Below are 27,735 nucleotides of genomic sequence, written 5' to 3'. Positions count from 1 at the left end.
TTCTAACGTAGTTAAATGTGACAAGTTCTCTTACGGGTGCTTTTTTTCCTATTGATCTATCTCTACATTTCTATTTATTTCTGTGCTCTTGTAGGAAGAGGCAGACTTAATCTCATGTTCTAAAAGGCTAGACCAGAGCATTGGCAGACAGAAGACTTTTTGATGAAGCCTAGGGCTTATTTCACTTTATTTACCTGTAAATTAACCGTGAACCAAAGTAATCTCTTAGAATACTGCAAACCTGCTCAGGTTTACAGCTCTTGTTTGATGTTCTCGATCTGCCAGAGTTACTTGAATTTTGAATTCAACTTCTGGTATAAAACCAAGTCATTAACAGCTGGATACTCATTAGTGGGAAACATTGCCTGAAAAAGAAAGGGGAGGGCGTGTAAATGAAAACAGCTTCTATTGTCTTTTTGAAGATAAGTGGTTTTCTTGAAAGGATCTGTAATTATCCAGAAGGCAATGGGTTTTTTTGACCTCAGTTATGTAAATTGTACTTAAAGAATATTTTCTGCTCAAGAGAGAAGGGTTTCGGGTTCAAAACCAATTTTCATTCTTTTCTTTATTTTCATATTACTACCTTGTTTTCTACTGTTGTGTTCTAAGCATTTTCTTAATATTTTTTGTCTGTGGTTTTTGCCCTCTTGCAATGGAAAAGCAAGATTTCAATAAATAGTCACTATGTGAGTTGACCTATCAGCTCCCACCTCATAGAAGTCATCCGTGGTTTTAGATCTTGAGTAAAGGTGGAAGGGTTGATCTCTGCATGGGTGTTGCAGTGCTTATTACCATTAATCACAGTTCCTTTTAAATGCTGTCACAGGAGAAATATTTACATGGGCACCTACTGAGAAACTGGCACAACTTTGATAGCATGATAAGATGGATTGGTTGCAAAAACGATTCTCTAAGTATAGATGCATCAACATGTGCCCTCTCTGAATGATGCATATCGCTTCATTTTTGTGTTGGACTGTGTCATGAATTCCCTCAGTCTCGCGGAGTTTTTGTTTGCTTTGTTTGTTTTTCTTTACAGTAATATGTGTATGTATAAGGAGTTGCATTCTTGGATACATATTTGCAACTGAAAACAAACAGAACAACCAACCCCCTCTCTGGCTTCAGGTCCAAGCCTGCAGTGGAACCTAGCTGTTATTTACCATAGCGCTTAGCAATACTGCAAAACAATTTAGGAAGAGAGGTATGAAGAGAATGCTCTTCAGAATGTAAAAACAACCCTGCTGGGTTAGCTTAAAGCTTAGTCGGTCTGGTATGCCACTGGGAGTGACCAAAGCAGATGGCTAGGGAGGAATATAAGGACAAGGAAGCATATCTGCTGAGTACTTTCTGAGTACTTTCTTTTTCTGTTTCATAGCTGGAAGACTCTCTGAAGTAGATGTGGTTTCAGGTTCACTGGTCACCACTGAATATCCTGATTTGCTTTGAGCATATAAACGTTCAGGCTCCAAGCAATTCAGTGTCAGAGACTTGCATATCTTAACTACTTAATATGTGAAGAACTGTGTTTTGAAATTGCCATGTGTCGGTGTATTGGCGTGAAGTACTTCACTGAAGTACATACTGAAGTGCAAAGTGATCAGGAATAGGTACCTGGTAGTGGTTGCAGGTCATGTTTCCTTCCATAGCCAACAACAGACACAAGGATGAAGAGTCAGAAGCAAAATATTTGGAGTTTAAGGGATTAGTTCATCCTGTTATAGTTCTGCCTCAAGTTTGACATGTCAGGTGTTTGTCCTCTTACTTTTTTTTTATCTCACCTGTGTGCTGATTACTCTTCTGGAGTTGTTACTCATCTTACAAACAAAAACCAAACCAAACAAAAAAACCCTGGAAAGAGTAATAGGTAGCTAGCAGAATCTTTATCTTCAAATTAGGAATGGCTGTGAGAAAGTAACTGTTGATCTTAGCATTTTGAACTTTATCTGTTACTGTAATTATATTATACAGAGACTACTACATAAAAACATGTTATTTGACTCTGTGAACAATTTTCTTTATACATGCCGTCAAAAGTAGTCCTTAAAGTTTCTAGCATTTTCTTCTGCTAGACCTCAATGTAGGATGAATAAGAGGATCACAGATTGCAAAACATCTTTAGTAATTTATGTCCTATTAGTAGTGTCCCTGAATAGCCTCGAAAGCATGCAATTCCTCCGAATTTTTGATCCTTTCATTTCATGTTGAGGAGTTTGAACACTAGTGTAAAGGACAAATGGTATTTAGTAGTTACATGAGTTTTAGAATGTATTTCTAGTTGAAGAAAAAAGGTATTTATAAAGGGATTGATAGGATCCATAAGTGTCTGACTGCACATTAGAACTGTTTTGTTTTGTAAGTGAAATGAGGAATGGCTGATCTGCAAATTCACCAAAAGCTCAGTCAAGCAGAAAAGTTTCTAACACTTGTAAAATGTTTCAGGAAAAATTATTCTCCAAGAGACTTGTGCACTATTACTACTATATAGATGTTGCCAAGTGGAACTAGATAAACATTAGTTGGTTCATTTTCCTCTAATTTGCTGTGTATTAGTCACTACATTACTAGTGGTAGTTGTAATAGTAAGATATGTAATAAGGAACTAGCAACAGTGAAGATAAGCCCTGTCTGCAGTGTCAACAGGAGCAAAAAGTCAAAACAATTCATTTTATAACAAAGAGACAAGACCACAGCAAATTATCAGTTGAGTAATATGACCACTTTCTGACAATATCCTGAAAGAATGTTTGGTTTTAAGTGATACCTGTAAGCTGAGAAAGTGATAAAGGTATATGGTTATCCAGCACTGTGCCTGCTCTGTACATACCTTTGTTCCCTGGCTGAAGTTCTGTACTATGCTGTATTTGTAATGACAATCCCAGAGTAGAGAAAATTACAAAATGAAATGTTTCTCGTTTAGTCTTATTATCTAACTCTATTATAATGGTTTCCTTTTCTGGGGGGAGGCTCTCACTTTGATAGTGTCCTTGTCCTTTATTTAAAAAAAAGAAACAACAAAATTCCTAAGTGGGTGAAATCAACTGTAAAGTTAATACAAGTTTGAAATGCCAGCTCTTATGGCAAGCTCTTGTAGGCATTTCTGTGTATGCTCACAGTTGCAGTCACTTCTATCTGCATATTTAAAGGAATAATCTTTGTAGTGTATATGCTTGACACCCTTGATATATAAAGTGATGAAATTCTTCATGCTGCATTTTGGAGTTAGATTCTTAGATGGTTGGCAATTTTTTTGTCCATTTGATTTTTAGCACAAAAGCATAACTCTAGTTTGACTCTAAATGATGAATAAGTAGTCCTGTAATCCTGCTTGTGCTACAGGATGCTGCAAGGTATATATTGTTAACTTTTTTTAATACGATTTTTGGATTTGTCTGTCTTGCCTACATGATTTGGCATGAGAAACATCCGACCTTTATTATCTTACGAAGATAAGGCTCATTTAACCTTCTCATCTAATCTTGGGCCAGATGGAGAGCTGAAAGAGTTTTCAGGATAAACACATTACTGGACTGATTGTGATTAAATATAGGAATCTAATAAAAAGGACAGAGTGAATAAAGAATGTACTATAATTTGCAATAGCCTCTTTGAAATGATTAATTTAAAAAAGAATAATTATGAATGGTCTTCCCTGACTCTTCAGCAACTGAATACAAGTTTCAGTAAGTGTAAGGATAATTATTACTTTGTACAGTTCATTTGTGTGATACTAAAATGCTTAATTCAGTGCTATCTAGCGGTTAATTATTGTGTGCAAGACTTAACGCATCTGTGATCATGTACTTACACTGCAAGCTGCTCGAAGCTATGCATTGCTAAATTTTTTACATAAAACTTGAAAAAAAATGTTGTAACTAGTTTAGAGCAGAACAGAAATTAAGGTGACATTGTAAAGAAAAAATAATTGTATTTGTATTTTGTTACATATTTGACAAATACTTAACAAAATCTCTCAGTTGTTCACAGAGCATCTCAGTTAAATAGGTGGTAACAAAAGCTGTTGACATTTTGAATAAAAAATATTTTTTTCAGTAGGATTTTTCTTAGCAAAGGGTAGTTCGTGTCACTACACCTAATATACCATTATCCTAATTTTCCAGGAAAAGCCACAAAACTCTGAAGGCATATGTTAGTAACACAAATCAAGCACTAAAATCTTGGCTACATATAGGAGATTGTATTAATGTAAATAAACACATCAAATTTAAACAGAACAGGTTTGTACAAACAGAATATAAATGAAGGTGAAAATTAATACAAAAACTGCAAGAGAATTCTCACCCTTCATCTGCAACATTGGTTTGAGGAACAGGTTTAAGTTTAAAGAAGTAAATGTTACAATATCAATGCTTACTGTGTATATACATTCAGATTGGCAAAAGCAATAGGTAAAGATGACTTTTTAACTAAGTATTTTTGAAGGTTTTTATTTTTTTTCTTAGTTCTTTTAAATCACTAATAATGTCATATCTGAGTTTCTAAAACTGATTCTGCAATTCCATATTTGTTTTTTTATCTTCGGATTATGTTTGACACAAGTATTTTTCCATTTCAGAGGCATTCTATAAGTGGACCAATCTCAGCTTCAAAACCCCTTGCTACACTGACAGACAAAAGACCAAGCTATGCTGAAATCCCTGTTCAAGGTATTGATTCAAGTTCATTTAAACTTTTTTTTAGTAATGCTAAAATTAATTATTTTTTGGTATTTTGTATCATTTAGTATCCAAAGTGTTAATCATATTATATACTTTTTGTTACCACAATATTTTCATAGAATCATATAATATTTCAAATTCAAGTTTTTATCACTTGTGTTCCATCATACATGGTGGCATATCATAAAGAGACTTTTTTGAATTTTCAAAAAACCCGTGATTGAATCCTGATAACTCGGCATTATTCTGACAGTTTTTAATGTATATGGAAACTGAGATCACTTGTAAAATCAAGACAAGATGATTTCAGGGTCATTGGAACTTTCTTCCAGACACTAAAAATACACATCTCTGGGGTTACATTATGTATTCTGTGGTTGGGGTTTTTTTCCCTCCCCAAAATGAAACAAGGATAATGGCTGGCATTGCATTGCATATGAATAACAAAATATAAACTTAAGTATTGAATCTTCAGGAGCCACATTAAAAAATTGAATGGAATTGAGTGTTGATTTATCTGTTTCCCAACATTTCCCTGTCCCGTGAACTTTGTTTTGTCTCTCAAAACAGTGTTCACAATGTGCTCTTCCTGTGAGAATGAATGGCTATCATGTGTTGGGTGTAGGTCTCTGATTTATGCCTGTTTTAGGGAGGGTTTTTTTGTAGATGTTTCTCAAGATAATCCCCATATGACTCCAGGCTGAATATTTCCTCTTAATTTGGTATTCCCGAGGTCTGATGCTTTCTAAAGGGTTGGGTTTTGGTTTGTGTCGTCTTTTTTTTTTTTTTTTTCTTTTTAAGCACTTCATAATAGTCTGTATGTGCCAGATTTCCTTCTTGCTTTTGTTGAATGCATGTTGAGGTTATTTGTACAATGCAGCTGGAGTTTTAATTTTAGAAACTTTTATATTTTTAGGAATATTGAAATGCCTTTCCAAGAAGATAGTTCAGGATTCTTTAATTGTTACAGAGTTCATGGGTCGACATAAGCTTAAACATAAAATGCTTTATAAAGTTTTTCTGTTTTCATTATAGTCTGTTAATGCAGGAGCAGGACTGCATTCCAATAGAGAATGTGCCAGACAGAATTCCTGTTTACAACTGTATATATTCTTAAATTATCTTTGTAGCAATGTATGTTTCTTATGTCACGTTTTCAGCTACAGAATGGGGTTTCACTTTTTTAATCCTAATTCTTCATTTTCATGTTTTTTTGTTTTCAAATTACTGCCTTCTAAGTGTTTCTACACAGGAGTATGTAAACCTTTTGAGGAGTATGTAAACCTCTAAAGGTTTTATTTGAAGGAAGATTTCAATAATAGGAAATAGTTTTGATTTGATGCTACAGAAAATTAATTTTGTTGTAGTTTGATTTTACTCATTGGCAGTAGGCAGAACTATTCTTTCACTACAATATATAAAGGCACCTTTTTGATTCCACTGCATGGGGGAGGTAAAAAAAAAAAAAAAAGCACATTCTTATTTAAAAAAAACCGAGCCAACCCAACAAACCAAAGAGGGAGAGGGAAAAATCACGAGGGACAAAGCAATCTGCTTTACCAATCCACATTGAGTGGCATATGGAATATTTTTGGCCGTGTGCTAAATGGGGATTCCTTGCTCAGCCTTTTGATTTAACAATTAATTTTTTCTAGACCAGGACAAGTGGATTAGTAAGAGGCCGTAGGGAAAAAGGATTAAGAAGGTCATGGTGTATTCATAGTGCTCATTATCGGTAATGAGCAAATTTAGGCCTTCTCTTTCATATAGATAAAATCAGTTGCACTCACTAAAACAGCCAGATTCAGGTACTGGTAGACAATATTCACGACTCATACCTAAGTGTCTTAAGTGTAGCTGGAATCTTCATTAATTATGTTCTCTCTTCTTTTTCTTTGTCCAGAACATTTGTTGAGAACATCTTCTACTAGCAGGCCAGCATCTTTGCCAAGAGTACCTGCTATGGAAAGTGCCAAATCTATTTCTGGTAACATCACGTTTTTTAGATTATTAGTAAAATTAGGAACTCTCATTTCAACACTGTACTTGCAGATCTACTTTACTTTTTCAAGAGAGAACTTTGGTCTTCAGACCATCAAGCTCTTATCAAAAAAACTCTATTTGGATATTTGAAATAACATATTTTTCAGTGTTCGAATTACTGAAGTATTTGGGAAAAGAACCTAAAGTCCCATGGTAAAATAATATTCCATTTTATTGCAACAAGTGGAACTGGAGAGATTTTTTTTTTTTAATTGCTCATCTAGTGTCCTTATTGTTGCATATACAAACTTGCACCGATGTATCAGATGGATGACTGTGAATCATGCATGTAACAGCTGATGTCTATGTCATCTTTTCTTGTATTAAAAATAATTTTGGTGTGCAAGGTGTATGTGAGGAAAGAAACGGTTCCTGGCTGTTACTTTTTACTGCTTGCATGTAGGATTGGGTTTTTTAAGTGAGGCAGAGAAGCATATTACCCTTCTCTAATTAAGCAATTACATTTTGTTTGTGGAAAGAATTATTGTCAATGGTTTAAAATAGGAGGATTGTTCTTTTTAGGTAACAAATGCATCATTGTACATTATCTCATGCATATAAATGTGTTTGCACGTTATCTAGCAAAACCTCTACCAATTCTGTAGGACAAAAGAATGTTTGCAGTGAATCATTTTAAAATAGTCCATTTTGTGACTGGCATAACCTACAAATATTTTTTCAGTATTACTCATAGTGGTTACTGCACATTTGATGTTAACTTTGGATTTTTAAAAAATAGAGTTAATAAACAGCAGTTTATGTAGTGTTAGATTACTATCAAGCTGATGTCTCAGTATCAGCAGGAGCTTCTAAAATCAAATCTTTAAGATTTATAGCACAAATAGTGTGATACTGTGAAAATTATACTTTTTATAAACTAGGCAGAACTAATTTGAGGTAAATATTTTTTAAACACACCTTTATTTGAGTAAATGGTTTCAAGAAGAAAAGGTGTTTTAGATAATTTTGATTTGTCCTTAAAGAAAAAAAAAAAATCCACCCAAAAGTGGTTTTTCCCATCTCCTTGTGTCTGGTATTCATAAAGTAATGTATTTGCCCCAAGTCACTAGAAAATAAGTCTCTGATTTATGTGGAGAGTTACAGCTTTGATTTGCATAAAGGTAAACAACGGTAGCTATTTAGGCATGAAAGGCAAACCTCATACTTTTAACTGGCAACTCTTCCATGTAGAGAAAACATAACCATTCCAAATTTGGTTTTACAGAGTATAATGCTTGTGCTTTCATTTGAAAGAAAAATTGTTTGTCCTTTGATAAAATGAAGCAAGCTCTGTGGAATGTCGCTGAAGGTTCTCAGGTCAATCTTTGTTTTGCTTGCTGATGATATTTAATTAATGTCCAGAGTATCACATAGATGCCAATTCTTGATTGAAATTAAGTGGAAATAAAGCAGCTGTCATCTCTAAGTTGTTTTGGTTTTGTTTTTCTTTTTTCTTAACTACTCGAAGCTTAGCAACATAACTACATGGACTAGAGAAAAATGAAATAGTTTGGTGTTAAAATTCCTTCTCATTCATAAAATCCTTCGAATGGAAGTAGCGATATTCCATTAAGATACATTCACCAAATTTTCTTTGCTTCAAGATACAGGCTTGATCATAAATGTTGATAGTGCAATCTAAATCCTTGATATTGCCTAAGTGGAAAGTATAAAAACACTATCTTGAAGTCCAGTACTCTATATGGGTTTCCATGCATGGTTTCTGAACTAATGCTTGTCAGAAAGCAAGAATGAAAGATTTTATGTTTGTAACTGATAGATATATGGGCGTTTTTCCCACTTAGTGTCTCGAAGAAGTAGTGAAGAAATCAAACGGGATATCAGTGCACCTGATGGAGCATCTCCAGCATCTCTCATGGCAATGGGTACCACCTCACCACAACTGTCACTCTCATCTTCTCCGACAGCATCAGTCACTCCTACAACCAGGAGTCGAATAAGGTAAAACCCCTTTTTTGTGGTGCACTGAAATGTATTCATTTCATAGATATCTGTCTGCATATATCTAGTGTTCAATGTTGGCACTAAGACTGCAGATTCTACTGCTACCCATACAATAATGATTTTCAATAATCTTTGAGAGCTTCAGAAAGTCTTTTCTGCAGCTCAGTATGTGTTTTAAAAGTCAGATCAGAAGTTAGGCTTTTTAGAGATTATGAGGTCAATACCAAAACTTTATGTTCCACTAGAAAACCAAGCTAAGTCATGTCACTAAATAATAGCATCATATATCAGTTCAAAAGACCACGAAGCCAAATTCAAGAAATGAGCTTACGGTACGTTGAACAAATCTTTCAGAGTAGCTTGGACCCAGGGAGACAGCATGATAAACCTTAACTTTTGTAATTGCAGCTGAAGAAAAAAAGCAGCATGGCTAGGTCTTAATTCCAGACACTGTCAAATCTTCTAAATAGCCATGAGTGAATGGGCCTGGGTCATTTGTCCCACAGATGAAACCATAATGCAAGTCTAAGTAAAAAATGGTCAGGCAACCCCCTTTCATTAGTAAGATAAAAAGACAAGTCTGTGATAAATTTAAAACTTTTCCTATCTGTAGTGTTATCAGTCAAAGGACTTCAAAGTATTTAAGCCTCATGTTATGCAAGTGAAGTATGTACTTAGCCCTGCTTCATAGATTGGGAACGTGGCAGGGAAAGGTTAAATGACTTTCTCAAGACCATTTAATACAGAGCTTCCTGACAAAGCTTTCGTACAGCAGAAGTATTGAACCCTTAATATTCTGAGACATTTGCCGAATGTAGTAATTACATTATAACATTGTGTAGTTATTTACAGCTGTGGGTGCCATTGAAAATTATTTCCCTGAAATCAGCTAAGGCATGCCCCAGTGCTGCTGCTCTTTCACTGTGCAGAAATTAAACTGAGTTTGGATCTGTGGCTACTTTACCAGCAGCAATTAATATTGTGTTTGTTAGCACCTAAATTTAGACTGAGTACATCCAGAAATAATAAAAAATAGACTAAAACACATGTATATGAACTTTGAACTGGTAATGTATAAAATTGCATTGATGACAGTCTGCAGGCTGTAGCAAATAGCTTGGCATTTCATGGTAAAATTGTACAGTTATAATTATGCTAATCATTACTATACTGCCTGACCATTGACTGCAATGCTAAGCACTACAAGAAGATTTAGCAGTGGAATAGGCAGCAGTGGGTGTGCAGTGATGAGCATGCTCTTTGGAACAGTCCTCAGAATGTGGCTGCTGGACTTCAATTTGTTATGTGATCAGGTTTCACTTTTTACCCTTGCCTTTTTCTGAAAGTTGTTGTAAAATAAACAGTTATTGTTATAATTCACTAAAACAAATATTTGCAGTTTACTGTTCCCTGTTCTAGTTGAAACTTCATTGGCTCTTTGTTTTGGAATAGAGTTGACCTAATATACTAACTTATAAGATTTATATGCCGAACCATTTCTCAATCACCAGTGGAAAAAAAATACACCAGTTTGGGTTCCTGAAATATGTAACAGTTTAAGAACTAAACTACAGAATTTCTTGAAGCCTCATTCTGGCTGTGTGGTACCTACGAAGTTTAGACACAGTAACCTATTCAGATAACTTATTTCATATTTAAAATACACAATTAGCAACTTCCTTGTCATGTTAAATCTCTGAGATTAGCAGTTAGGTTTGAAGGCTCATACTGCTATCTTTTGTGCTGAAAGGCACTTACTGTTTCCTTTTTATTATTCTGCTGTGCATATTTTTCATGGATGTTTCAAATGTTATCTCGTTCTAAGTAACTTTGAGACCTTGCTATCTGTATTTCAGTGAAGACTGGCCAAGCAAATTGCAATACATATACTTAAGATTAGTGCTCTAGTATGTTTCGTTGTATGTTGGCACAAGTTCTCTTCTTTTACACGTTGAGTGACAGATGCTGATACATGGAACAGTCTCTGGTCTTCTGTTCATAGCACACAGGCATGAAGAAATCCACATTCTCTGGATGCTTTCTTTTCCCCTCGCAGGACCTGGAAAATTGCTACCTGTAAATCTGCAGCAAAAAATCCAGTTAAAATATTATGTATTTCCACATTCCATCCCTCCTTCCCATCACCAAATGGGTTGTAAAGAACAAAGAGTTGAAGATTTGAGAGTGAATGTATACAATGTATATGTCGTCTTGGAAATATCCAAAAGGAGTAACTTAGGATATCATCTTTGTGGATGTTATGAGAATCTTGCTTACATTTGCATACAACTCTTTAAAAAATAGCAGATGAGAGAATCTCTGCAGTATGGATTCACTGATAGCTATGTTATTTTAGTTTTCCAAATGGAAATTATAAAAAATAAGAACAACTGCCAGCACACTTTATTTCCAGTAACTAAGCTCCATCATGGTGTAATACTTAGTCTTTTTGTCAGAGACAAAAGTATCTATCACCACAGTATATACTGAAATATTGAATCATGTAATAGGGCCATTACAAAGGTATTAACCTCTATAATACATATTTTTAATCAAAGCGCTCATTTCTGAAGCCTGGTAAAGAGGTGCTTGTAATGCAAGACTCACGTGGAAAAACTGGCCAATCTGGATACATTCGTTCTTTTCTTACCCAATTTTTCCGTAAACAAAAAATGTCTTGATAGCTTGACAGACTGGAAGTGAAGTTGATAGCTTTCATTGGCAATTGAACATTCTTGTTTCAAAAGACTGAATCATTATTGTGCCATTATAGCAAATGGCAGGTCAACCTAGTTAGATCTCCCTGCTCTTTTTCAGGAACTCCAGATCTCAGGCAAATGTTCTGTTAATAACAGCATGCTGCTAATATGCACACTTGGTGTTTCAAGGTGACATTTGTAGTCAGCCATGAGATGCAAAAGAGATAGCATCAGTTTATTCTTTCTCTAAATACAAAATAAAGTCACTTGAGTTAGCTTAATGGTTCAAGCTGGAACTTACCATGTTGTGAGTTTAATTTTCTGAACTCTTAGAAAAAATGTCATGGAGGTTGAAAGACCTAGGAGAAAAGTTTGATTTAAAGTAAAAAGAAGGCTAATTTGCTAATGAAAGAATTACTCTGAAATAACTCTTAAGTCTCTGCAGGCATTTGTGTGCATTCTATTTTTCGGTCAGTAGTGCTATACACTACTACTTTCACTGGGACAATAATTTGTCCTTTTTTTAAGCTTTTACAATACGTACTTCTGTTGCAAAAGATATGTTACAAGCTCGAAGTTGCACTTCTTCCTTGTTCCTAGGGAAGAGAGGAAGGATCCCTTGTCTGCCCTAGCAAGAGAATATGGAGGATCCAAGAGAAATGCCTTGCTGAAGTGGTGCCAGAAAAAAACAGAAGGATATCAGGTAACTGTAGAGCTGTTTAACGTAGCGTACTTCTAGCTGCAACACATCAGAATCTGCTAATGGCATAAACCAGGCTGCTCCACAGTTGACTGCATAGATTGTAATGGCATTGGTATGTACTGTACTCTCTTCTTGGAACACATGCTGCAAGTCCTAACCTAACATTAATAGCTCTTTAGTCACTTTGCTCCATGTTGATAATAGTTGTGGTTTTTTTCTTTTCTTAAGGGGGGCAGCTGACCTCCTGTGGAGGCACTTTAAAACAGCCTTTTACAGATTGCACTTTTGAAACTCTAACTGAAGCTTTTGCAACTTAAGGTTTAAATTAATGTTTCCCAAATGCAGTTAAAGTACCATTTCTTGGATTTCAGAGATTTTTTTTTTTTTTTAATAGGTAATTAGTGTAGTTTTATTTGGATCTTTCAATGTGCTCCCATTTAGTTCTGTATTTACGGACAGTTTGTTTTGTGAAGGTGCATTGTCTTGCATTTTGAACTTGGCTTTCTACTGCAGTTCCAGACTTTTTGTTTTTTGTTTTTTGTTTTCACTTAGCCCAAATGTTATCAGAAGCCAAAAGAACTAACAAGATAACTATCCAGAGTTCTCCTGATTACATTATTTTTTCCAAAGAATAGTGGCTTCAGCAAACTAAACCAGGATGTTAATGGTCTGACCATGAGGTATTTGTTTGGTTAACTTGTATTGAAAGTGTTTGGAGTTCCCAACACAATCCTCAGTTTAAGAACTTTACTCTTTCCATGACTTGAGACTCACAATGCAGGAGGAAGTTGAGAGCTGCATAACAGGATGATCGCCCATCCATAGGAAAAGTCGTCCTTCAGTACAATGGACAGGCTTGTGATATAAGCCCTCCCCCCTCTTCCTGTGGCACGTCTAGTACTAAATTGTGCTATTTCTGAGCATAAGCTTCGTTGTGGAAAGAGCCTTTCTCCTTCCCCACATTTTGAAAAGGGCAGGATGTTATATTTCTTTATAAATCCTCTAAAACTGAATGCAAAAATGTTTTCCCATATTGTCTTGAAATGAAGGATGAATTTGACAGCTTCCTTATGTGGTTAGGAAAAGTAATAGAAAATATTCCAAACCTTTCATTCTATAGTTGTATACATATGCAAGAGCATGCTTTTGTTTATATAGATTGCTGCTCATAATTACTTGAGTTTTATAAACACTAGTAGAAGAGGAGGTTTTGAGACTTATTTTACTTGCTTCAACAACTGTAATACGGTTCTCTGCTTGTGTTGCTACTGAGAAACCATACCATATAGCGTCTGTAGAACTTCTTTTGAAAGAGCCTGCCTTCTTTTGAAAGAGTAAGATAATAACAGGAGGTTATGTTTAAAGTTAGTTTTTGGAGAAGAATGCCTTTTGCTTTAGGCACGCTCATTTTTCATTTGTTCACTATACAGAATTTGATTATTTTCAGCATCCCCTGAAATTCAGTTTTCGTTGAAGACCGTGTTAGTTGTGTTTTAATGTTTTAAATAGATTTAGCATTGTATTCATTGTGAATAGTGCTTATCCAGCTTTCTGGCATCTCAACAACGTTATTGATACCAGATAAGGATTGATTTTTTTTTTTTTAATTGAAGCTTTGGTTAGTTTTAGTTTTATTTTAAAACTACATGGATTTAAAACTGACAAGCAGTAAACAAGCATCAGAATAATGAACCTTTCCCTTCCTCATTGAATCCTACTTAAGGTATTCTAGCTCACTTCCTACTTCCTTTTCACCCAAATATTGGTAGGATACGATACCTTTTCTTACCTCCAGTTCCTCCTAGTGTCTTACCTCCTAGTGTCTTATACTTTGACACAGTTCCCTTTTATCCCCACCATTTCCCATCATTATAACTTCTACTTTTCTTCTATACCACTGTTTTCTTTTGTTTGGCTTAGCATCTGGGCAAGAGCCAGCACATGCTTTTTTTAAAACTAGCCACATGCGAACTGGCCAGCAGTCCGCTGTCTCTGAGCTGCTGCATGAGCCACATAGAGCAGAGGAGTTCTAAATATCCCAGCCTTTTCCATTGCAGGAATAGCAGTAGGTCCGCCTTCTATCTAGTCACCAATTTCTGTCCTGTTATGTATTTAAATAAGCTGTTCGCTATTATTTTTTTTAGTTACAAACACAACAGGTTAAAGGAAAAATACGTGCCAATTGACTCTGTAACAAGTTCTAAAGGACCTGGAAGAGTTTAACCATGATTTGGAAACAAGGAAAAGAAAAAGAAAGTCTTAGAAGGCTTTTGTTTCAGAATAATTATTTTGTCAAATTTTGTCCTATTGATATTATATAAATTTTTCTAATGCAAATCTAATTAAACTACCAATATCTAAGTAAAACTAAGCACTATAAGACAGTATTATGCAAGTATGTCTGCCAACATGGAAAGATGTTTACTTCTTCATCAGTTGCCAATAACTATTACTTTTTTGGTCTTGTTTTCTCCCTCTCACCTGGAGTTTATAAAAAACTACTCACAGCTGTAGCTTTTTATACATACATAAATATTTATAGAAGATTGTATGTAAAATATTTATATGAAATATCAACAGCTGAAATAATTTCCTAGAGAAGATGGAACCATGCACATTCAGCTAAAGCCCCATTTCTAACAGACCCACGTTTGCTCCTGGCATTGCTTTACCTTTCATTTCTGGGATTCTATTTTGCACTGGGTATTGGAGAATAGTTGAATTTCTGGTTTATGTGTAGACTAATAAATAGTAATCACACAAATAGTCGGATACAAATCTTAATTTCAAAAAATTTATTTAAAGTGTACAGAGTTAAAGGTAAGCTGCTAGTGGGTTAAAATATTAAAAACAAGGTATGATATTACTGGCTTGCCCACAATAATGAGCAGCAGCCTAGGATTGAATGTTACTCTCCTTGGAGGCCACCTATAGTTCTTGAGCTGCTTTTTATTCCATGTGTTGAAAATACTAAAGAAGAAAAAAACCCAACACACCAAGGTCTGTACTGTTTTGCAGAGAGAAGGTTTCCTTTATTCACATGATCCTTGTGGAGAATACAGTGCTACTTAATCACTGGCTACAAGTAGGTTTTTTTGTGGGGGTTTTTTGTCTGCTCAAATAAAATGGGAGAACAACTTCTGCTCTCCTACCCTCTCTAGGAAGTAACTTGCAAGCTTTTGATTAAAAGTCTTAACTATCTCTGCTTTAGAAGCTTAAAATTTTTGAATGCTAAATAATTCAAAGATGATAGTGTGGTGAAGCTCTAATTCCAGCCCCTTATAGTGGAAGGATTTTGAAGTCCAGCACACACATTCACAGACATTTACACCAAACCGCACTTTCCACCTTTGACAAATATATAGTTCCACATAGCAGAATTTTTAAAGGAATCTTAAGACTTTCTCTTTTGTCAGTGCATTATGGTAAACAAGCTAATAACTAACCCTGTTAAAAAAACTATGATAAATTACTTCATTGTACAGTTTTCTTGATTTATTCAAGCATATTTGGGACAGAATAAATGAACAGATTTCTTGAAATGTAGTTGTGGAACAATATATAACTGTGTTCCAAATCTGGTATTTTTTAAAGAGTACCTCAAAAAAAGAAGAGAGGTTTAAATAGCCAATAAAAATAAGATAAATTCTTACTGATGTAAAAAACTGTATGGCTTTTTCTCTTCCTTTATTGTTACTTTTAATATACGTGCTGTTTGAATGTTGGTTGCAAGTAGAATTTGTCCTTGAAGCTCTGGTTTGGAGAATGGCAATCTGCAGAAGGTCATTGCAGAACTAGCAGCAGGCAGATTCTGTATTAACTTTCATCTAGAGCCTGTTCAGTCTAGACAGTATTGCACTCACTGAGTTACTGAGTTTAATTATATTCAAGGCTGAACAGATCCCTAAGCCATGAAAGAGGAGAGCTGCTCTCTTAAGATAAGGGTTGTTGGTTTTTTTTTAAGCTTTTAGATAAAGGAGGAGCAAATCACCTTTAGTTTTCAGATTAACAGGCACAAAATAGTTGAAACTTGATCATGTGGTATGTACTCAGGATCTGACATACTGATTCAGAGTATGGTGCCAAGTATGCATTTTCCAGAGAGAAGAGAATCCTCCTGGCTTCTCTAAAATATGTGCAGTGTCATAAAACTGTCATAAATTCCAAATATCTTCAAAGCATAAAGTAATCCCGTCCAGCTGTTATGGAGCATTTACCCTAGCTGGAACACAGCTACTTTCATTTTGAGTACACAACTAATGGAAGTCCAAAAAAGGATGTGAGCATGCATATTTCATGTGTTAAGAAGGGGACCAAGAAACAGGATACACACAGCCTTACCCATTCTTATCTACAGCAATATTTCAATTTATTTTCCATGTTTTGTCAGCATTCTGAGATATAATTCACTTCCAGAAGTCTGACACCAAAAAAGCAATTGTCACAAGATAGAAGAAAAAATAGACTACTTTTTTTTTAAGCTTTCTTTAAGCTTTCCATGCTTCCTAGTTACATATGCACTGGAAGACCTCTTTAATGTAGCCTTGTAGTACCTGCCCTCTAATTCATGCAATGCTGCTTTTTTTCTGGAAAAGCCACCTAATATTTACCTTCCATATAGATCAAAGCTACACATCTTACAAAAAATGAAAACTTGTTATCTATATGGCGGTAATAAACACTAAAATTGTTTAGTGACTGAGTATGAACGTAAGTGTACCTAATGCAGTGCTGACTGCACCTTGAAATCAAGCAATGCTTTCATTTGTACTCAAGTAATAAGACTGTGCTTTTGTAAGCCTGTGTTCAAATAACGATTCCAGGGTGTGCATGCTTTCCCTAGTGCTGTCTGATTTGATTCATCAAAGTAGTCAGGCTGCCAAAACACTTCTCTCCTTGGTTTAAGCTGTGATGCTTTAGCCAAAAATTATTTAGTTAAGGAAGGACATGCTTCCTTTTTCTGTTTGGATTGGATTCTGATACAAGAGAAATGTCAACTTGTTAGACTTAATTACGACAAAATTTAGAATAAATTATGAAGCTGTGTGTATCTCTGTAAGTGCTTACAATGTAAATGTCTGAAGCCATTATTGGGTTTTTTTGGGAATGACTGCCCCTTTTATGTTGGTTTTTTTGGTGCCAAACCTGAAAAATAGTATTTCTTTGTTATGAAAAGAAACATTAGCAGTCAATATTTAAGGGTTTTGATGGTTTATGTTTGCCATTTACTGCCTTTTCAGAAGCTGGGGTTGGAGAGGTGGTAGTTGGAACTGCTGTTAAGTGTATTCCAGAAATACTTTTACATTCTCACCTACTGCCAGAAGTACTGATAGCCTTATCTTTAATCTGTGATTTGAGAATTAGTGAATCCTGATTCAGTGGAGCGTGGATAGCAGTTATTTTGTAGTTTACCTTTCTAAATTTTTTAATGGATACTCTTTTCTTTTGTGTGTGTATGTGTCTTTAAAAGCTTTTAAAAGCTTTTTAATAGTAATTTTCTGCCATGGGAAGAAGCCTGCCAAGGTCTGTACACTTAAACCTCAAATCTTCTTTTAATGGTTTAATATATTACAGTACAGAATCATATTAATTCTTTTGCTTTCTCAGCCCACTTATTCCATTAACTAATACAACGGACACATAGACACATATGTTTATTTTCTCCATGTCCTAATTCTTTTGTGAGCCAAACTGACGATGTGGGAACCTCTCCTTGTGCAGAGCAAGGGATGGAGAAATAGCTGCTATGAAGTATGCTCCTCTGCTCAAATTGTAATATATGTAGTTCAGGGAGATTGAAGACAGCTGTGGATATGTCTGATGAAAAGATAGTTGAAATAACTTTGTTATTAGTTTGTAACTCTGATTTAGAAACCATGGTTTCTATAGTTGGGGTTTTTTGGTGTTAGCAGGTTTTTTTAGCTGTGGAGTTTGGGGGGGTGGGGTGGGGAAAGGAATCACTAGGTTATAATAGTTAATATCTGTTCCTTGCTTTTTTAAAAAAGGTATTTTTGCTGATTATAGAGGACCCTCAGTTACTTTAGGATTATTGCAAAAAGCAATACAAGACAACTTGAAAATTAGCACTACACTGGTTAAAAACACTTCAAATTTGTGAATTCTAGAAAAGTCATAGCTTGGGCGATAGACTGATGTTATGCAGAGCCCTGTTAAGCACTCTAGAATGTTTCTAGTGAGGGCGATTACTCCATTTCTCTGGGCAACCTATTCCAATGCTTAATTTTTTCCTGGTGAAGACTTTTCTTTTTATATCCAGACAGAATTTCCCTGGAAAGAAATTGTGGCTGTTGTGTCTTGTCCTGTCACCATGTGTCCTTGTGAAGAGAGTACCTCCATCTTTTCTGTAACTGCCTTTTAGGCATTGGAAGACTCCGATTACATCTCTCCTGAATCTTCTTTAGGCTGAATAAATCAAATTCCTTCAACCTTTTTTCATCTGTCAAGTTCTCCAACCATCTAATCATCTTGGTTAACTCTCTGCTGGACCCTTTTTTATTCTTCAATGACTACTTTGAACTGGGGGGACCAAAGCTCTATACAGTATTCCAGGATAAGGGCCCAGTAGACTCTAAGAGTCCCATCCCTCAAACTGCTTGGCAGTACTCTTAGTGATGCAGCTCAGGATAGTTTGCCGCCTTTACTACAAGGATGCCCTTCTGATTCATGTTCAAATCCAGTTCATTTGCTGTTTAACCACTACTGTATTTCAGCCTAAAGCTGATGGATTGCTTTGTTCCTATTACATTTCAATGCTGTTTCAAGAAGAATCTTCTTACTCTTTTTTTCCTATGGGAGCACAAGGGAATAATAATTTTGTGGTGACTGCTCCTACTCTGCTCTTTGCAGTTTAATAGGAGCTTGAGTCATGTTTGAAATGCTTTTTGGTTGTGGATCCACCTGGTTATTCCCCTACCATCTTTTTTCTCCCTCTTTGTCATTGCTGTAGAATGGACTATAGAATTTGGTCTGTTGGTTATGTAAAATGTAATATTCTTATGCTTTGTCTCTAGAAAAGTCTTACAAATTTTTTAACCCTTGGTTTTTATTCCTGATTGCAATGTGTTGTCCACAGATCTTTTTATGACAATAGCCTGTTGCTTAACACCTTTTGTTAGAATTGCCTTTTTTAAAAAAATCTCTCCCAAATACCAGAAGTGACTTCACTCCCACCCTAAGGATTAATCATTAATAGACAAGGACTGACAAATCTCATTGTACTTTAACTATCTCTAGAAAGCCTTATTCCTCATTTGACAATTTATCTGAATGTATGTCCTTCAATTGCTTTAGTACTTTGTGGTCTGAAATGGCTTGAAGAAAAATTCCAGATTAGATTCCAGCAGAATTATCTTAATAGAGCCAATTACTTAATAAAAGCAGTAACGCAGAAGAAATTATGTCAGAGATTTTAGGCTGATGTTCTGTTTACCGTCAATTCTTTGATAAATAAGAGCTTAAAGCAGGATTGATTTCATTACAGTGACCAAGCTTTTTCAAAAAACCACAAGTAGTTAAAAGCATTTGGGAAATAAAATTGTGCTGCATTTAAATGTGCCAATTATGTGCTCAAAGCCCTACATAAAAAATTAAATTTTCAGTTTACATGACAATCTGCCCAGTTTCTAGATTTTTTTTTTTACTGTCTCACCAATATTATACTTTTTAGTCTGAGAGGTAATAATAATTCATAATGCTCAGAGCAATTGGAAACAGAAACCAGTCCCTTTTAATTGTTTCCTTCCGTTGTATTTAATTCAGCTTCTCTGGCTACATTAAGATTCTTGGATGATGGGTTTGTTTTCTGCTTGTTGTCTTAATAATAAAAGCTGGACCCTACAGGAAGATTTAGAAAAATAGGGTATTCCAAGTTCTTTTTAAGAATGAACCAAACTTGTAGGTGAACTTTTATAAGTGGCCCTTTTTTCCAATGTTTGTATTAAAAATTCAACATTCTATGGATGCTATTAAAATTCAAAGTGAAATTTTTAGTTTATACAACTGTAATGTTTAAGGGAAGAGGACTTTTTCTTGTTTTAGTTTTATTTACCATTTGCAGTACAACTTTATCCTGTTTTTCTTGCTCACATGTTGGGGTGAGGGAATATACTTATAAAACTATGAAAAATGCCTCTAGATTTTGGAGGTGAGCATTCCTCATGGCTTTTAAATCATGTGAAGAGTTCTTTCTTCAGCCCCAGTTGTTCTATAGGTCTATTTTCCAGTGCATTCAGACTGTTTTGATACCTTGCAATTTCTTTCTTCATGTATTCTGAGCACAAGTCTTCCTTCTTCATCCACAGGGTCAAACCTCAGGTATAGGTTCAGATGATCTCATACACATCACTGCAGCATCCTATTTTCTAATTCTGATGAATGCATTCTTGCATGTTGATGTCCATCCTGACTGTTGCAAAGATGACTATTCCAGCTCATTGCTTTAAGTGTGTTGCATTGTTTGCTTCTCCTTTCTCTTTGCTCTGTCATTTCCAGTATAAGCTTACTGTTCTCACTTTGAAGGCTGTGTACCCTTCCATCCCTCTTTCAGTACTGAGATCTCATCTGTACTTCAGTAATACTGGTGTTTAGGCTCAAACTCTTAAATTTTGAAATACATATTGCTGTGCTTCCTCTGAAATGTGTGGAGCAACCTGGGAGAGAAAAAAGAGATTGTAAGCTCTGTGAGGCAAGGTAGTATCAAACTTTATTTTCTTTGTACAGTGACTGGTGACTGGCTTTAATGGACTCCTGGTCTATGGTAAATGGAGTATATTCTGTGATAATACCAATTCAACAGGTTCTTATTGAAACTATATCCAGCAGTAAGTCACTAAGTTGGAAACTGCTGTGTTAGACACTGTTGATCAGATTCAGCAATGCTTCAGCATTCCTCCTTACAAGGAATGTCATATCTACCCTTATAGTCCTGAGAGTTAAAAATTTGCTATTGCTCTTCAGTAGCTTTAACTAATACAAATTTTTTTTAATAGTCTGGCTTGATACATGCATGTATGTCTGAGCAAATCTGTGTTTCACTTAACTGTGACAATGCAATGTACATCTTTCTTTTCCCCTTCCCACATCACTTGGCCATCCTGGGGAAGGAGTGAGAATATTTCAGCCGAGGGGTGAAAACTAGGACGGAGTTTTTCTCCCTCGAGATTCTGTAGCAAGGGAAACATGATCATTCAGATTTGATTTTTGTAACTAGCTTGCCACAGATGACTGTGACAAGAAAAAGTCCCTCTCCCTTCTTTTATCCATCTTATTGATATGGGTGTGATTTGAGGCATTACTGGTTACAGGGTAGGGAGAAAGAACTTTTCAAAAAGTAACTTTGTAAACAGACACAAATAGGAATTTATTGCCTTTAACAATCTTATATTTTTTCCTTTTTTTCCATAAAGCCTTGTACTGTGTTGCATTTGTTTGCCTAATTTAAGTAACATTGAAAAAGTTTTAACCAAGCATTAATTTAAATCCAATTTCCTGCTTCTCTTCAGGAGAAAGGAGTGAGACCTTAACTTTTTTTCGTTTGCTTTTAAATTTTCCCACCCCTGTGGCTTGAGGAAGCTGTGTGAAGAACATGTTCCCACAGACTGGGGGTCTCTAACAATGACATTTCCGTTTGCAGCCAGGCAGCGGGACGGCAGGCAAGGCTCAGACCACTGCCTTGGGCATTGTGAGCCCGAGCACGTACGCTTACGTCACCAGAGCTTGAACCTGCGTTTGGTGGACTTTGTATAAAAAGTGCTAAAGCTGAGCAGGAAGTGGAGATTTCCCTCTCATTCTTCCAGAAATTGCCTTTAGTTTTGTTTTTTTCCTCTGTTGGAAGGGATTGCAGTTGTTTTCCATTTGTAATCCAAATCATTGGTTTGACAAGAAATAAAACTGCCTTCGTTCTCAGCCTGTGTGGCACAGTAACACTGATTCCGGGTAGATTTTTCTGCATTAGGAATGAGAAGTCCTAGTGTCTTGTCAAAGGCAGGTGATGACTATTAAATTGCTGTCAAGTGAAAGTTTGACTTGTGTGATTGTGTTTCTGCAACTCTGTGACTGGAGGTTATAGTTCCTGCTACATTAAAATTTTAAAAACTAAGTAGTGGAGCTGGTTAGCTTCTGCTTAAGCCCAGTTAAGTGAGTTAGATATTAAAGCATATTTATATTTCTCCATAAAGGTCTAAAAGATAAACTGTGAGTTGTTGTTACTGGTTGTTTTTTAATTAAAGTTTAAACTGACTGCTATCCACTTAGCCTCTTTACCATTGTTTGACTGCCAACAGCCAAGTGTACAGTAATTTAAAAAGTCACTGAGGCAACTTGTTCATAACTCTTTTGGACAGGGCTGACTCTTTTTACAATAATATATACAGTCTCAGGCGATGCTTTTACCAGTGCCACTGAGTTTCCTACTGGAACTAAAAAATCAAGAGTGCAAGACTGCATTTTTCAACTTAAGTTCCAATCCCAAAGATAACGATTCCTTGCCACCATCAGTGTTAAATCTGTTGGAACATCTTTGTTTCCAACTGAAACTTAATTTTTGTTTGTGATCTTGTTCACATAAGTTTCTGTATAGAAATGGTTAGTTTAGAAAAGAAAATACTTGTCCTCATCAGTTGGAAATTTTATCTGGATAGTAATGCAGTAGAAGCAGAAAAGTAAAATCTTACATTAACAGAGCTACTACCACATGATCTGTTTCAGGGATTTTCGGCATACATCTCTAACTCATTTGCTTTTCTGTCTTGGTGTGTACAGTTGTACCCAATCTATACTATTACCATCCCTAGCACAGTATTTTACACCTTTTAACACACACATTTTGCACTTGGGGGTGGAGCTTAATCGTACCTGGAATTCATATACAAGATGACAGACTTTCTTATCACTAAATTTTTCTGTTGTTCTCTGTAGTAGTGGGTTTTGGCTTCTTTCCACAGAACTCTAGTATTAGGCTGCTCGCTTTCTCTGCTGATTTCTTTAAAGGTATTAAAAAAGAAAAAAAAAACAAAACACAAAAAAACCCATACGTATTGGTGGATTGGTAGAAGTAATACTTGTTAGATTATGATTTTAGTATTTTTTATGTTTTTTTCCCTTCAAGAATATAGACATAACAAACTTCAGCAGTAGCTGGAATGATGGCTTGGCTTTCTGTGCAGTCCTCCATACTTACCTCCCAGCCCATATTCCCTATCAAGAACTAAACAGCCAGGACAAGGTATGATATTAAAAATCCCATTCCTGGGACTGTGAGACTATATAATTAATATGCGTTAATAAAGAAGAATGAACAAATTTGAATTCTAACAAAACCCAATCTTAACAGGAATTTTAATTGAAACACTTCAAACCACCTTGCTGCTATTCTTATTATAACATTTTAATATTATGAGATCATTGGGTTAAACAGGATTTGGAACAGATATAAAAAAAAATTTAAAATAACAGAAGGTCATAAATTTAAGTGTGAGGCATTTAACCCAAACAGTTTGGGTTTTGGAAGAAGGGAGTGTTTAAGCTTAAAGATTTTCAATCCATCGATTTTGTATCTTGACATGTTTTGTTCATCGCTTTTCAATATCGCAAGGATGTTGTTTCATCCTACTTGCTCATACTGATAAGCGACTGTGATACTCTTCTCAAGTGATACATATCAAATAAAGGTAAACTAGAAGATGTCATGACTGCAGAGTCTGTATGTATTCTAGTGTGCTATAGTTAATACCTACTGGCATGTTATCTGGAGATGTATTATTAACGATAATTCCTAAAAAAAGATGGGGAAATTTCATTAACACATGAAGAGATTTTTTTATTTATGCTTTTTAAAGAATAAATAGTTTATTCTTTAGCATTTTCTAACTCAGTCATTCTTCACTGACAATGATTTCTCAGCATTACCTTCTAAATGAGGAATTAATAAAAATTTTCCGTAAATCTTTGGATTATATTAAGACATGTTAACTCCTACGGTTCTTTTTAAATTACTATGGTCAAATTATAGACTCCATTTGAAGCAAAAGTAGCAGCATTACTATGAACATTCCTGACACCACTTCATTATGTTTGCGGTAGTATTTCCTTGGATTCTAACATGTTTTTATATCTCATGCAGAGAAGAAATTTCACTTTGGCTTTTCAGGCAGCTGAAAGTGTTGGCATCAAATCTACTCTGGTAAGTTAAATGCATACTAAATGAATTATGTCCCATTTATAAAAATCAAATTATCCTATTTTGTACTTTTGAAAGATTTTAGTGCTTTATACTTAAAAATAGCAGCAGATGAGCTCAGCTTGAGGCTATTGACCATGTATCATACTTGACTGAGAAACATAAATTAGTGGCTTTGTTTTATAAACCCACTATCATCAACAACTTACGCTTACATGGTTTTTGCATTAAATAGTGACTGAGATACAGACCTGTACTCCAGCCACTGCAGCAAAGGCAACAGCATGATAGCCTATAGCAGATAAACTCCTAAGTTATAAACGGAAGATTCACCAAAACTCATCTCTCAATATCATAAGAAATAATAATAAAGGCAATGCATTTGCTTGAGAATAATTTAAGAAATAGTTACGTGATTAAATGTTCAAGAATTCATAAATTCTCTCCTGTTTCTGACCTACTTTCAAATTATTTGGGCTTTTTGGAATTCTGAATGTAGAAATCAAGCTATGTAATTTGTTCTTTTGCTCAGTATAATACGAGAGTCAAGATTTTAACTCAAGTTTAGACTTAATTCGTCATCATTATAAATAATTGAAAGGGGGTTTTAAATCATTGTTTATGTTAAGGTTAAGCTTTCTTATACAAATTTTAGCTTAGAAGAATTAGTTTTCAATAGTATAGTATTTACTAGAAAAGGAAGATTTCTGAAAGTGTAGAATTGGGAGAATCCCAAGCCCTTGTGAATAATGACAAAAATTAAGCTAAAATTGCCAGTATCAGAAATTATGCCTAAGTGATACTTTTGTAACTTAAATTCTAACAAAGCTGCTATAGTTAGCAACTAATAATAAAAGAAAATCAGACATTTTTAAAATGACACTTTCCCTGATCCTTATCAGAGCCTTTACCCGCCCCCCCCGCCCCCCGGCATTGTATTTGCTGACAATTGCAATGCAGCTGTTGGGCTTTAGTACTTTGACTTTTCAGTGATTTGAAACATGGAAGTTTCTTACCAAGTGCTGATGTAAGAACTAGATTGTTGAAAATGACTGCAGTAATTCTTACATAATTCAAGTTTAGTCTAAAAGGTTGCTGTCTGTCCTTTCATTTTATGATGTACTTAATTACAGATACTCTAAAAAGGCAAATTGAATGGAATTATATCTTCTAAGTGCAATTGTATCCATCTTAAGGGTTTAGTATCTATTAACATACCTACATACGCAGTGTGTATGATGTTTGTGGATTTTTTCCCTTGTTCATATTGCAGGGGAAGAAGCTGAAAAAGGGTGTGAAAACTACTGTATGTAAATAGTAGTGGTAGTGTAAGGGGAAGTTATTTGTTCCCTGAATAAGAAAGTGTTCAGCTACTTTCATGTGGAGAATTTAAAAAAATTGCTTTCTATTTTCTTGAGTTCTGGAGGTTCCTGAACCCAAAGCTTACAAAATAGACCCTTACAGTAAACAAAAATTATTTAAAACTACATCATTTTGTTTTCCTTTGTAAATGTGTTGAAAAGGGTAGATCAGGCTTTGTTTACCCTACTTATTCACAGCCTGATGTACTGTTACTGTGTGAACTGGTCTATCAGTTAGACAGGAACTGATTGCTTTGTCTTTTGTATATACCCAAATTGGTAGTAAACTTCCCTCTTCCTTGCCTCTTTGCTCAAAAATACATATAAAGTAATCTGAAGTTCAGTAGTCTCCTGTAAAATGAGATTCAATTATTTATTGATGCTGACTCTTGCCTAGATATGAAGCAAGGCTGACGTAGGGGTATGTGAACACTAAATTCTTGACTACTATACCAGTTATACTAAGTAGGGGACAACTCAAGTATGCACAGCATTACACATTCCGATCTTAAGTCAACAAAATAACTATCTACAGATACGCTATTCATAGCTGTTTATATTTTGTAAGTAATACAAAGATGTATGACAGAAAACAGAGCTTTCTACATCAATACTTTAAATTGTGGAAACTTTACAGGTTTACCATTTCCAGAAATTTGTAAAAACACTGACACGTTTCTCACAAGGTTATCATTCCTGATTTTGACCAATCTGTTTTCTGTGACAGGACATCAATGAAATGGTGCGAACTGAGCGTCCAGACTGGCAGAATGTCATGCTGTATGTTACAGCAATTTACAAATACTTTGAAACCTGAACCCCTAATAATTCAACAGATCCATGGGATAGAACCAAAATGAGCTACCAGATGGAAATCTTACTGAAATGCTAATCCCTGTTTCACTGAAAACTGGCAACATTTGAGTCCCCTCAAACGTCAGTGACACTGTCCTGGATTGCCTCAGATTGCTTCAGCTACTAAGCCTGGAAACAACTGTTTAAAGCAAGAACTTGTTGCCGCAGTGCTTGGAATAACCCAAGTTATTAAGCTATTCAGATTAATTGTAGCCTAAAAAGCTTGGACTACTTATGTGCTGCCTTTCCAGCCAGACTTCCTGAAGCTTTCTTTCCTAGGAGAGTAAGATTAATGGATCCTCTAGCACATTGGAGACTGAATGTACAGCTAAACCTTTGAGAAGGAAAAGGATAACATGGCATTGTATTACGGAACTTTCTGTAGCATCCCGATACCACAGAGTCTGAATATTCTACCCACAGCATATGGCACCCCGATAGAGTAGAGTTCTTTATGGTGATTTAGTTACCGCCTTTACAGCTATTTCCCCTCCTTTAAATATGCACAATATTCTAGGAAAACAACCTTTTATTCCGTAACAACAAATTGAGTGGAAAAGTGCTCTCAATACCTCAAACTTTGGCACAGAAGAACTCTTCATTCTAAAGCTTCATTATAAGCCTACCTCTGTCACAGTGATGTGGCTTCCAACTTTATCTTACGGATTGTAAAGACTAGCACGTACAGCTTCTGGTTTTCAGGGTACGCTGTACTTCAAGGAATCTGTCCAACCCCCCTGTGCTTCCATTATAACCAAAATGAATCAATAATCAACTCTTGTATGGCTTGTTCTTTCCCCTCTTCCTCCTTTGCCTGTACAGCACGCATAGCTACCCCAGGCTTTACTCTACAGCAATATGAGCATACATCATGGATTTCTGTGGTAGAATTTTGGAACTGGGATAGCATTTCCTCTGCAGAGAAGATATTTTCAGTAAGATGTAATGATGAAGTAGGTTGTCTCAAAATCCAGCTTTGCCATGTTTTCTTCGTGTTTTTCATTGATCTTGCACATCCTCATCTGACTGTCAGAAGGTGAGACATTCTCTGACAAGAACTATGGAGGAACTGATGTAATGTGTATACACCCAATAGTCTTGAATATTGTGTGGAAATGACTCACTGTCACAAGGAAGGAATTGAGAAACTTTTGTCTGCTCAACTTCTGTTTTCCTAAAATGTACCTGAATTCATGTAACAACTCTTGGGCAAAAGAGTTCAAGTAAGTGCCTT

The 27,735-nt window shown here is 35.4% G+C and overlaps 1 protein-coding gene across 3 annotated transcripts in view; it reads left to right on the top strand.

Annotated features, from left to right (window-relative positions):
* SPECC1L (sperm antigen with calponin homology and coiled-coil domains 1-like) overlaps positions 1-26,937 on the top strand; it is a 49,896-nt gene extending 22,959 nt beyond the window's left edge. For 2 of the 3 annotated variants that reach the window (XM_010297066.1, XM_010297063.1), the window contains 7 exons: positions 4,577-4,667; positions 6,583-6,666; positions 8,528-8,684; positions 11,987-12,089; positions 23,215-23,331; positions 24,229-24,288; positions 26,374-26,937. In XM_010297066.1, the coding sequence (XP_010295368.1) occupies positions 4,577-4,667; positions 6,583-6,666; positions 8,528-8,684; positions 11,987-12,089; positions 23,215-23,331; positions 24,229-24,288; positions 26,374-26,463 (702 nt within the window). In that variant the 3' untranslated portion in view covers positions 26,464-26,937. The remainder of the gene's footprint in view (positions 1-4,576; positions 4,668-6,582; positions 6,667-8,527; positions 8,685-11,986; positions 12,090-23,214; positions 23,332-24,228; positions 24,289-26,373) is intronic. The other variant, XM_010297064.1, reaches the window with a different exon arrangement.
* Positions 26,938-27,735: the final 798 nt, after the last annotated feature.

This window comes from Phaethon lepturus, unplaced genomic scaffold (genome assembly GCF_000687285.1).
Source record: "Phaethon lepturus isolate BGI_N335 unplaced genomic scaffold, ASM68728v1 scaffold55781, whole genome shotgun sequence".
NCBI classification, from domain to species: Eukaryota; Metazoa; Chordata; class Aves; order Phaethontiformes; family Phaethontidae; genus Phaethon; species Phaethon lepturus.
Note: the sequence above shows the minus strand (reverse complement) of the source record. Positions and strands in the feature narration are given on the sequence as shown.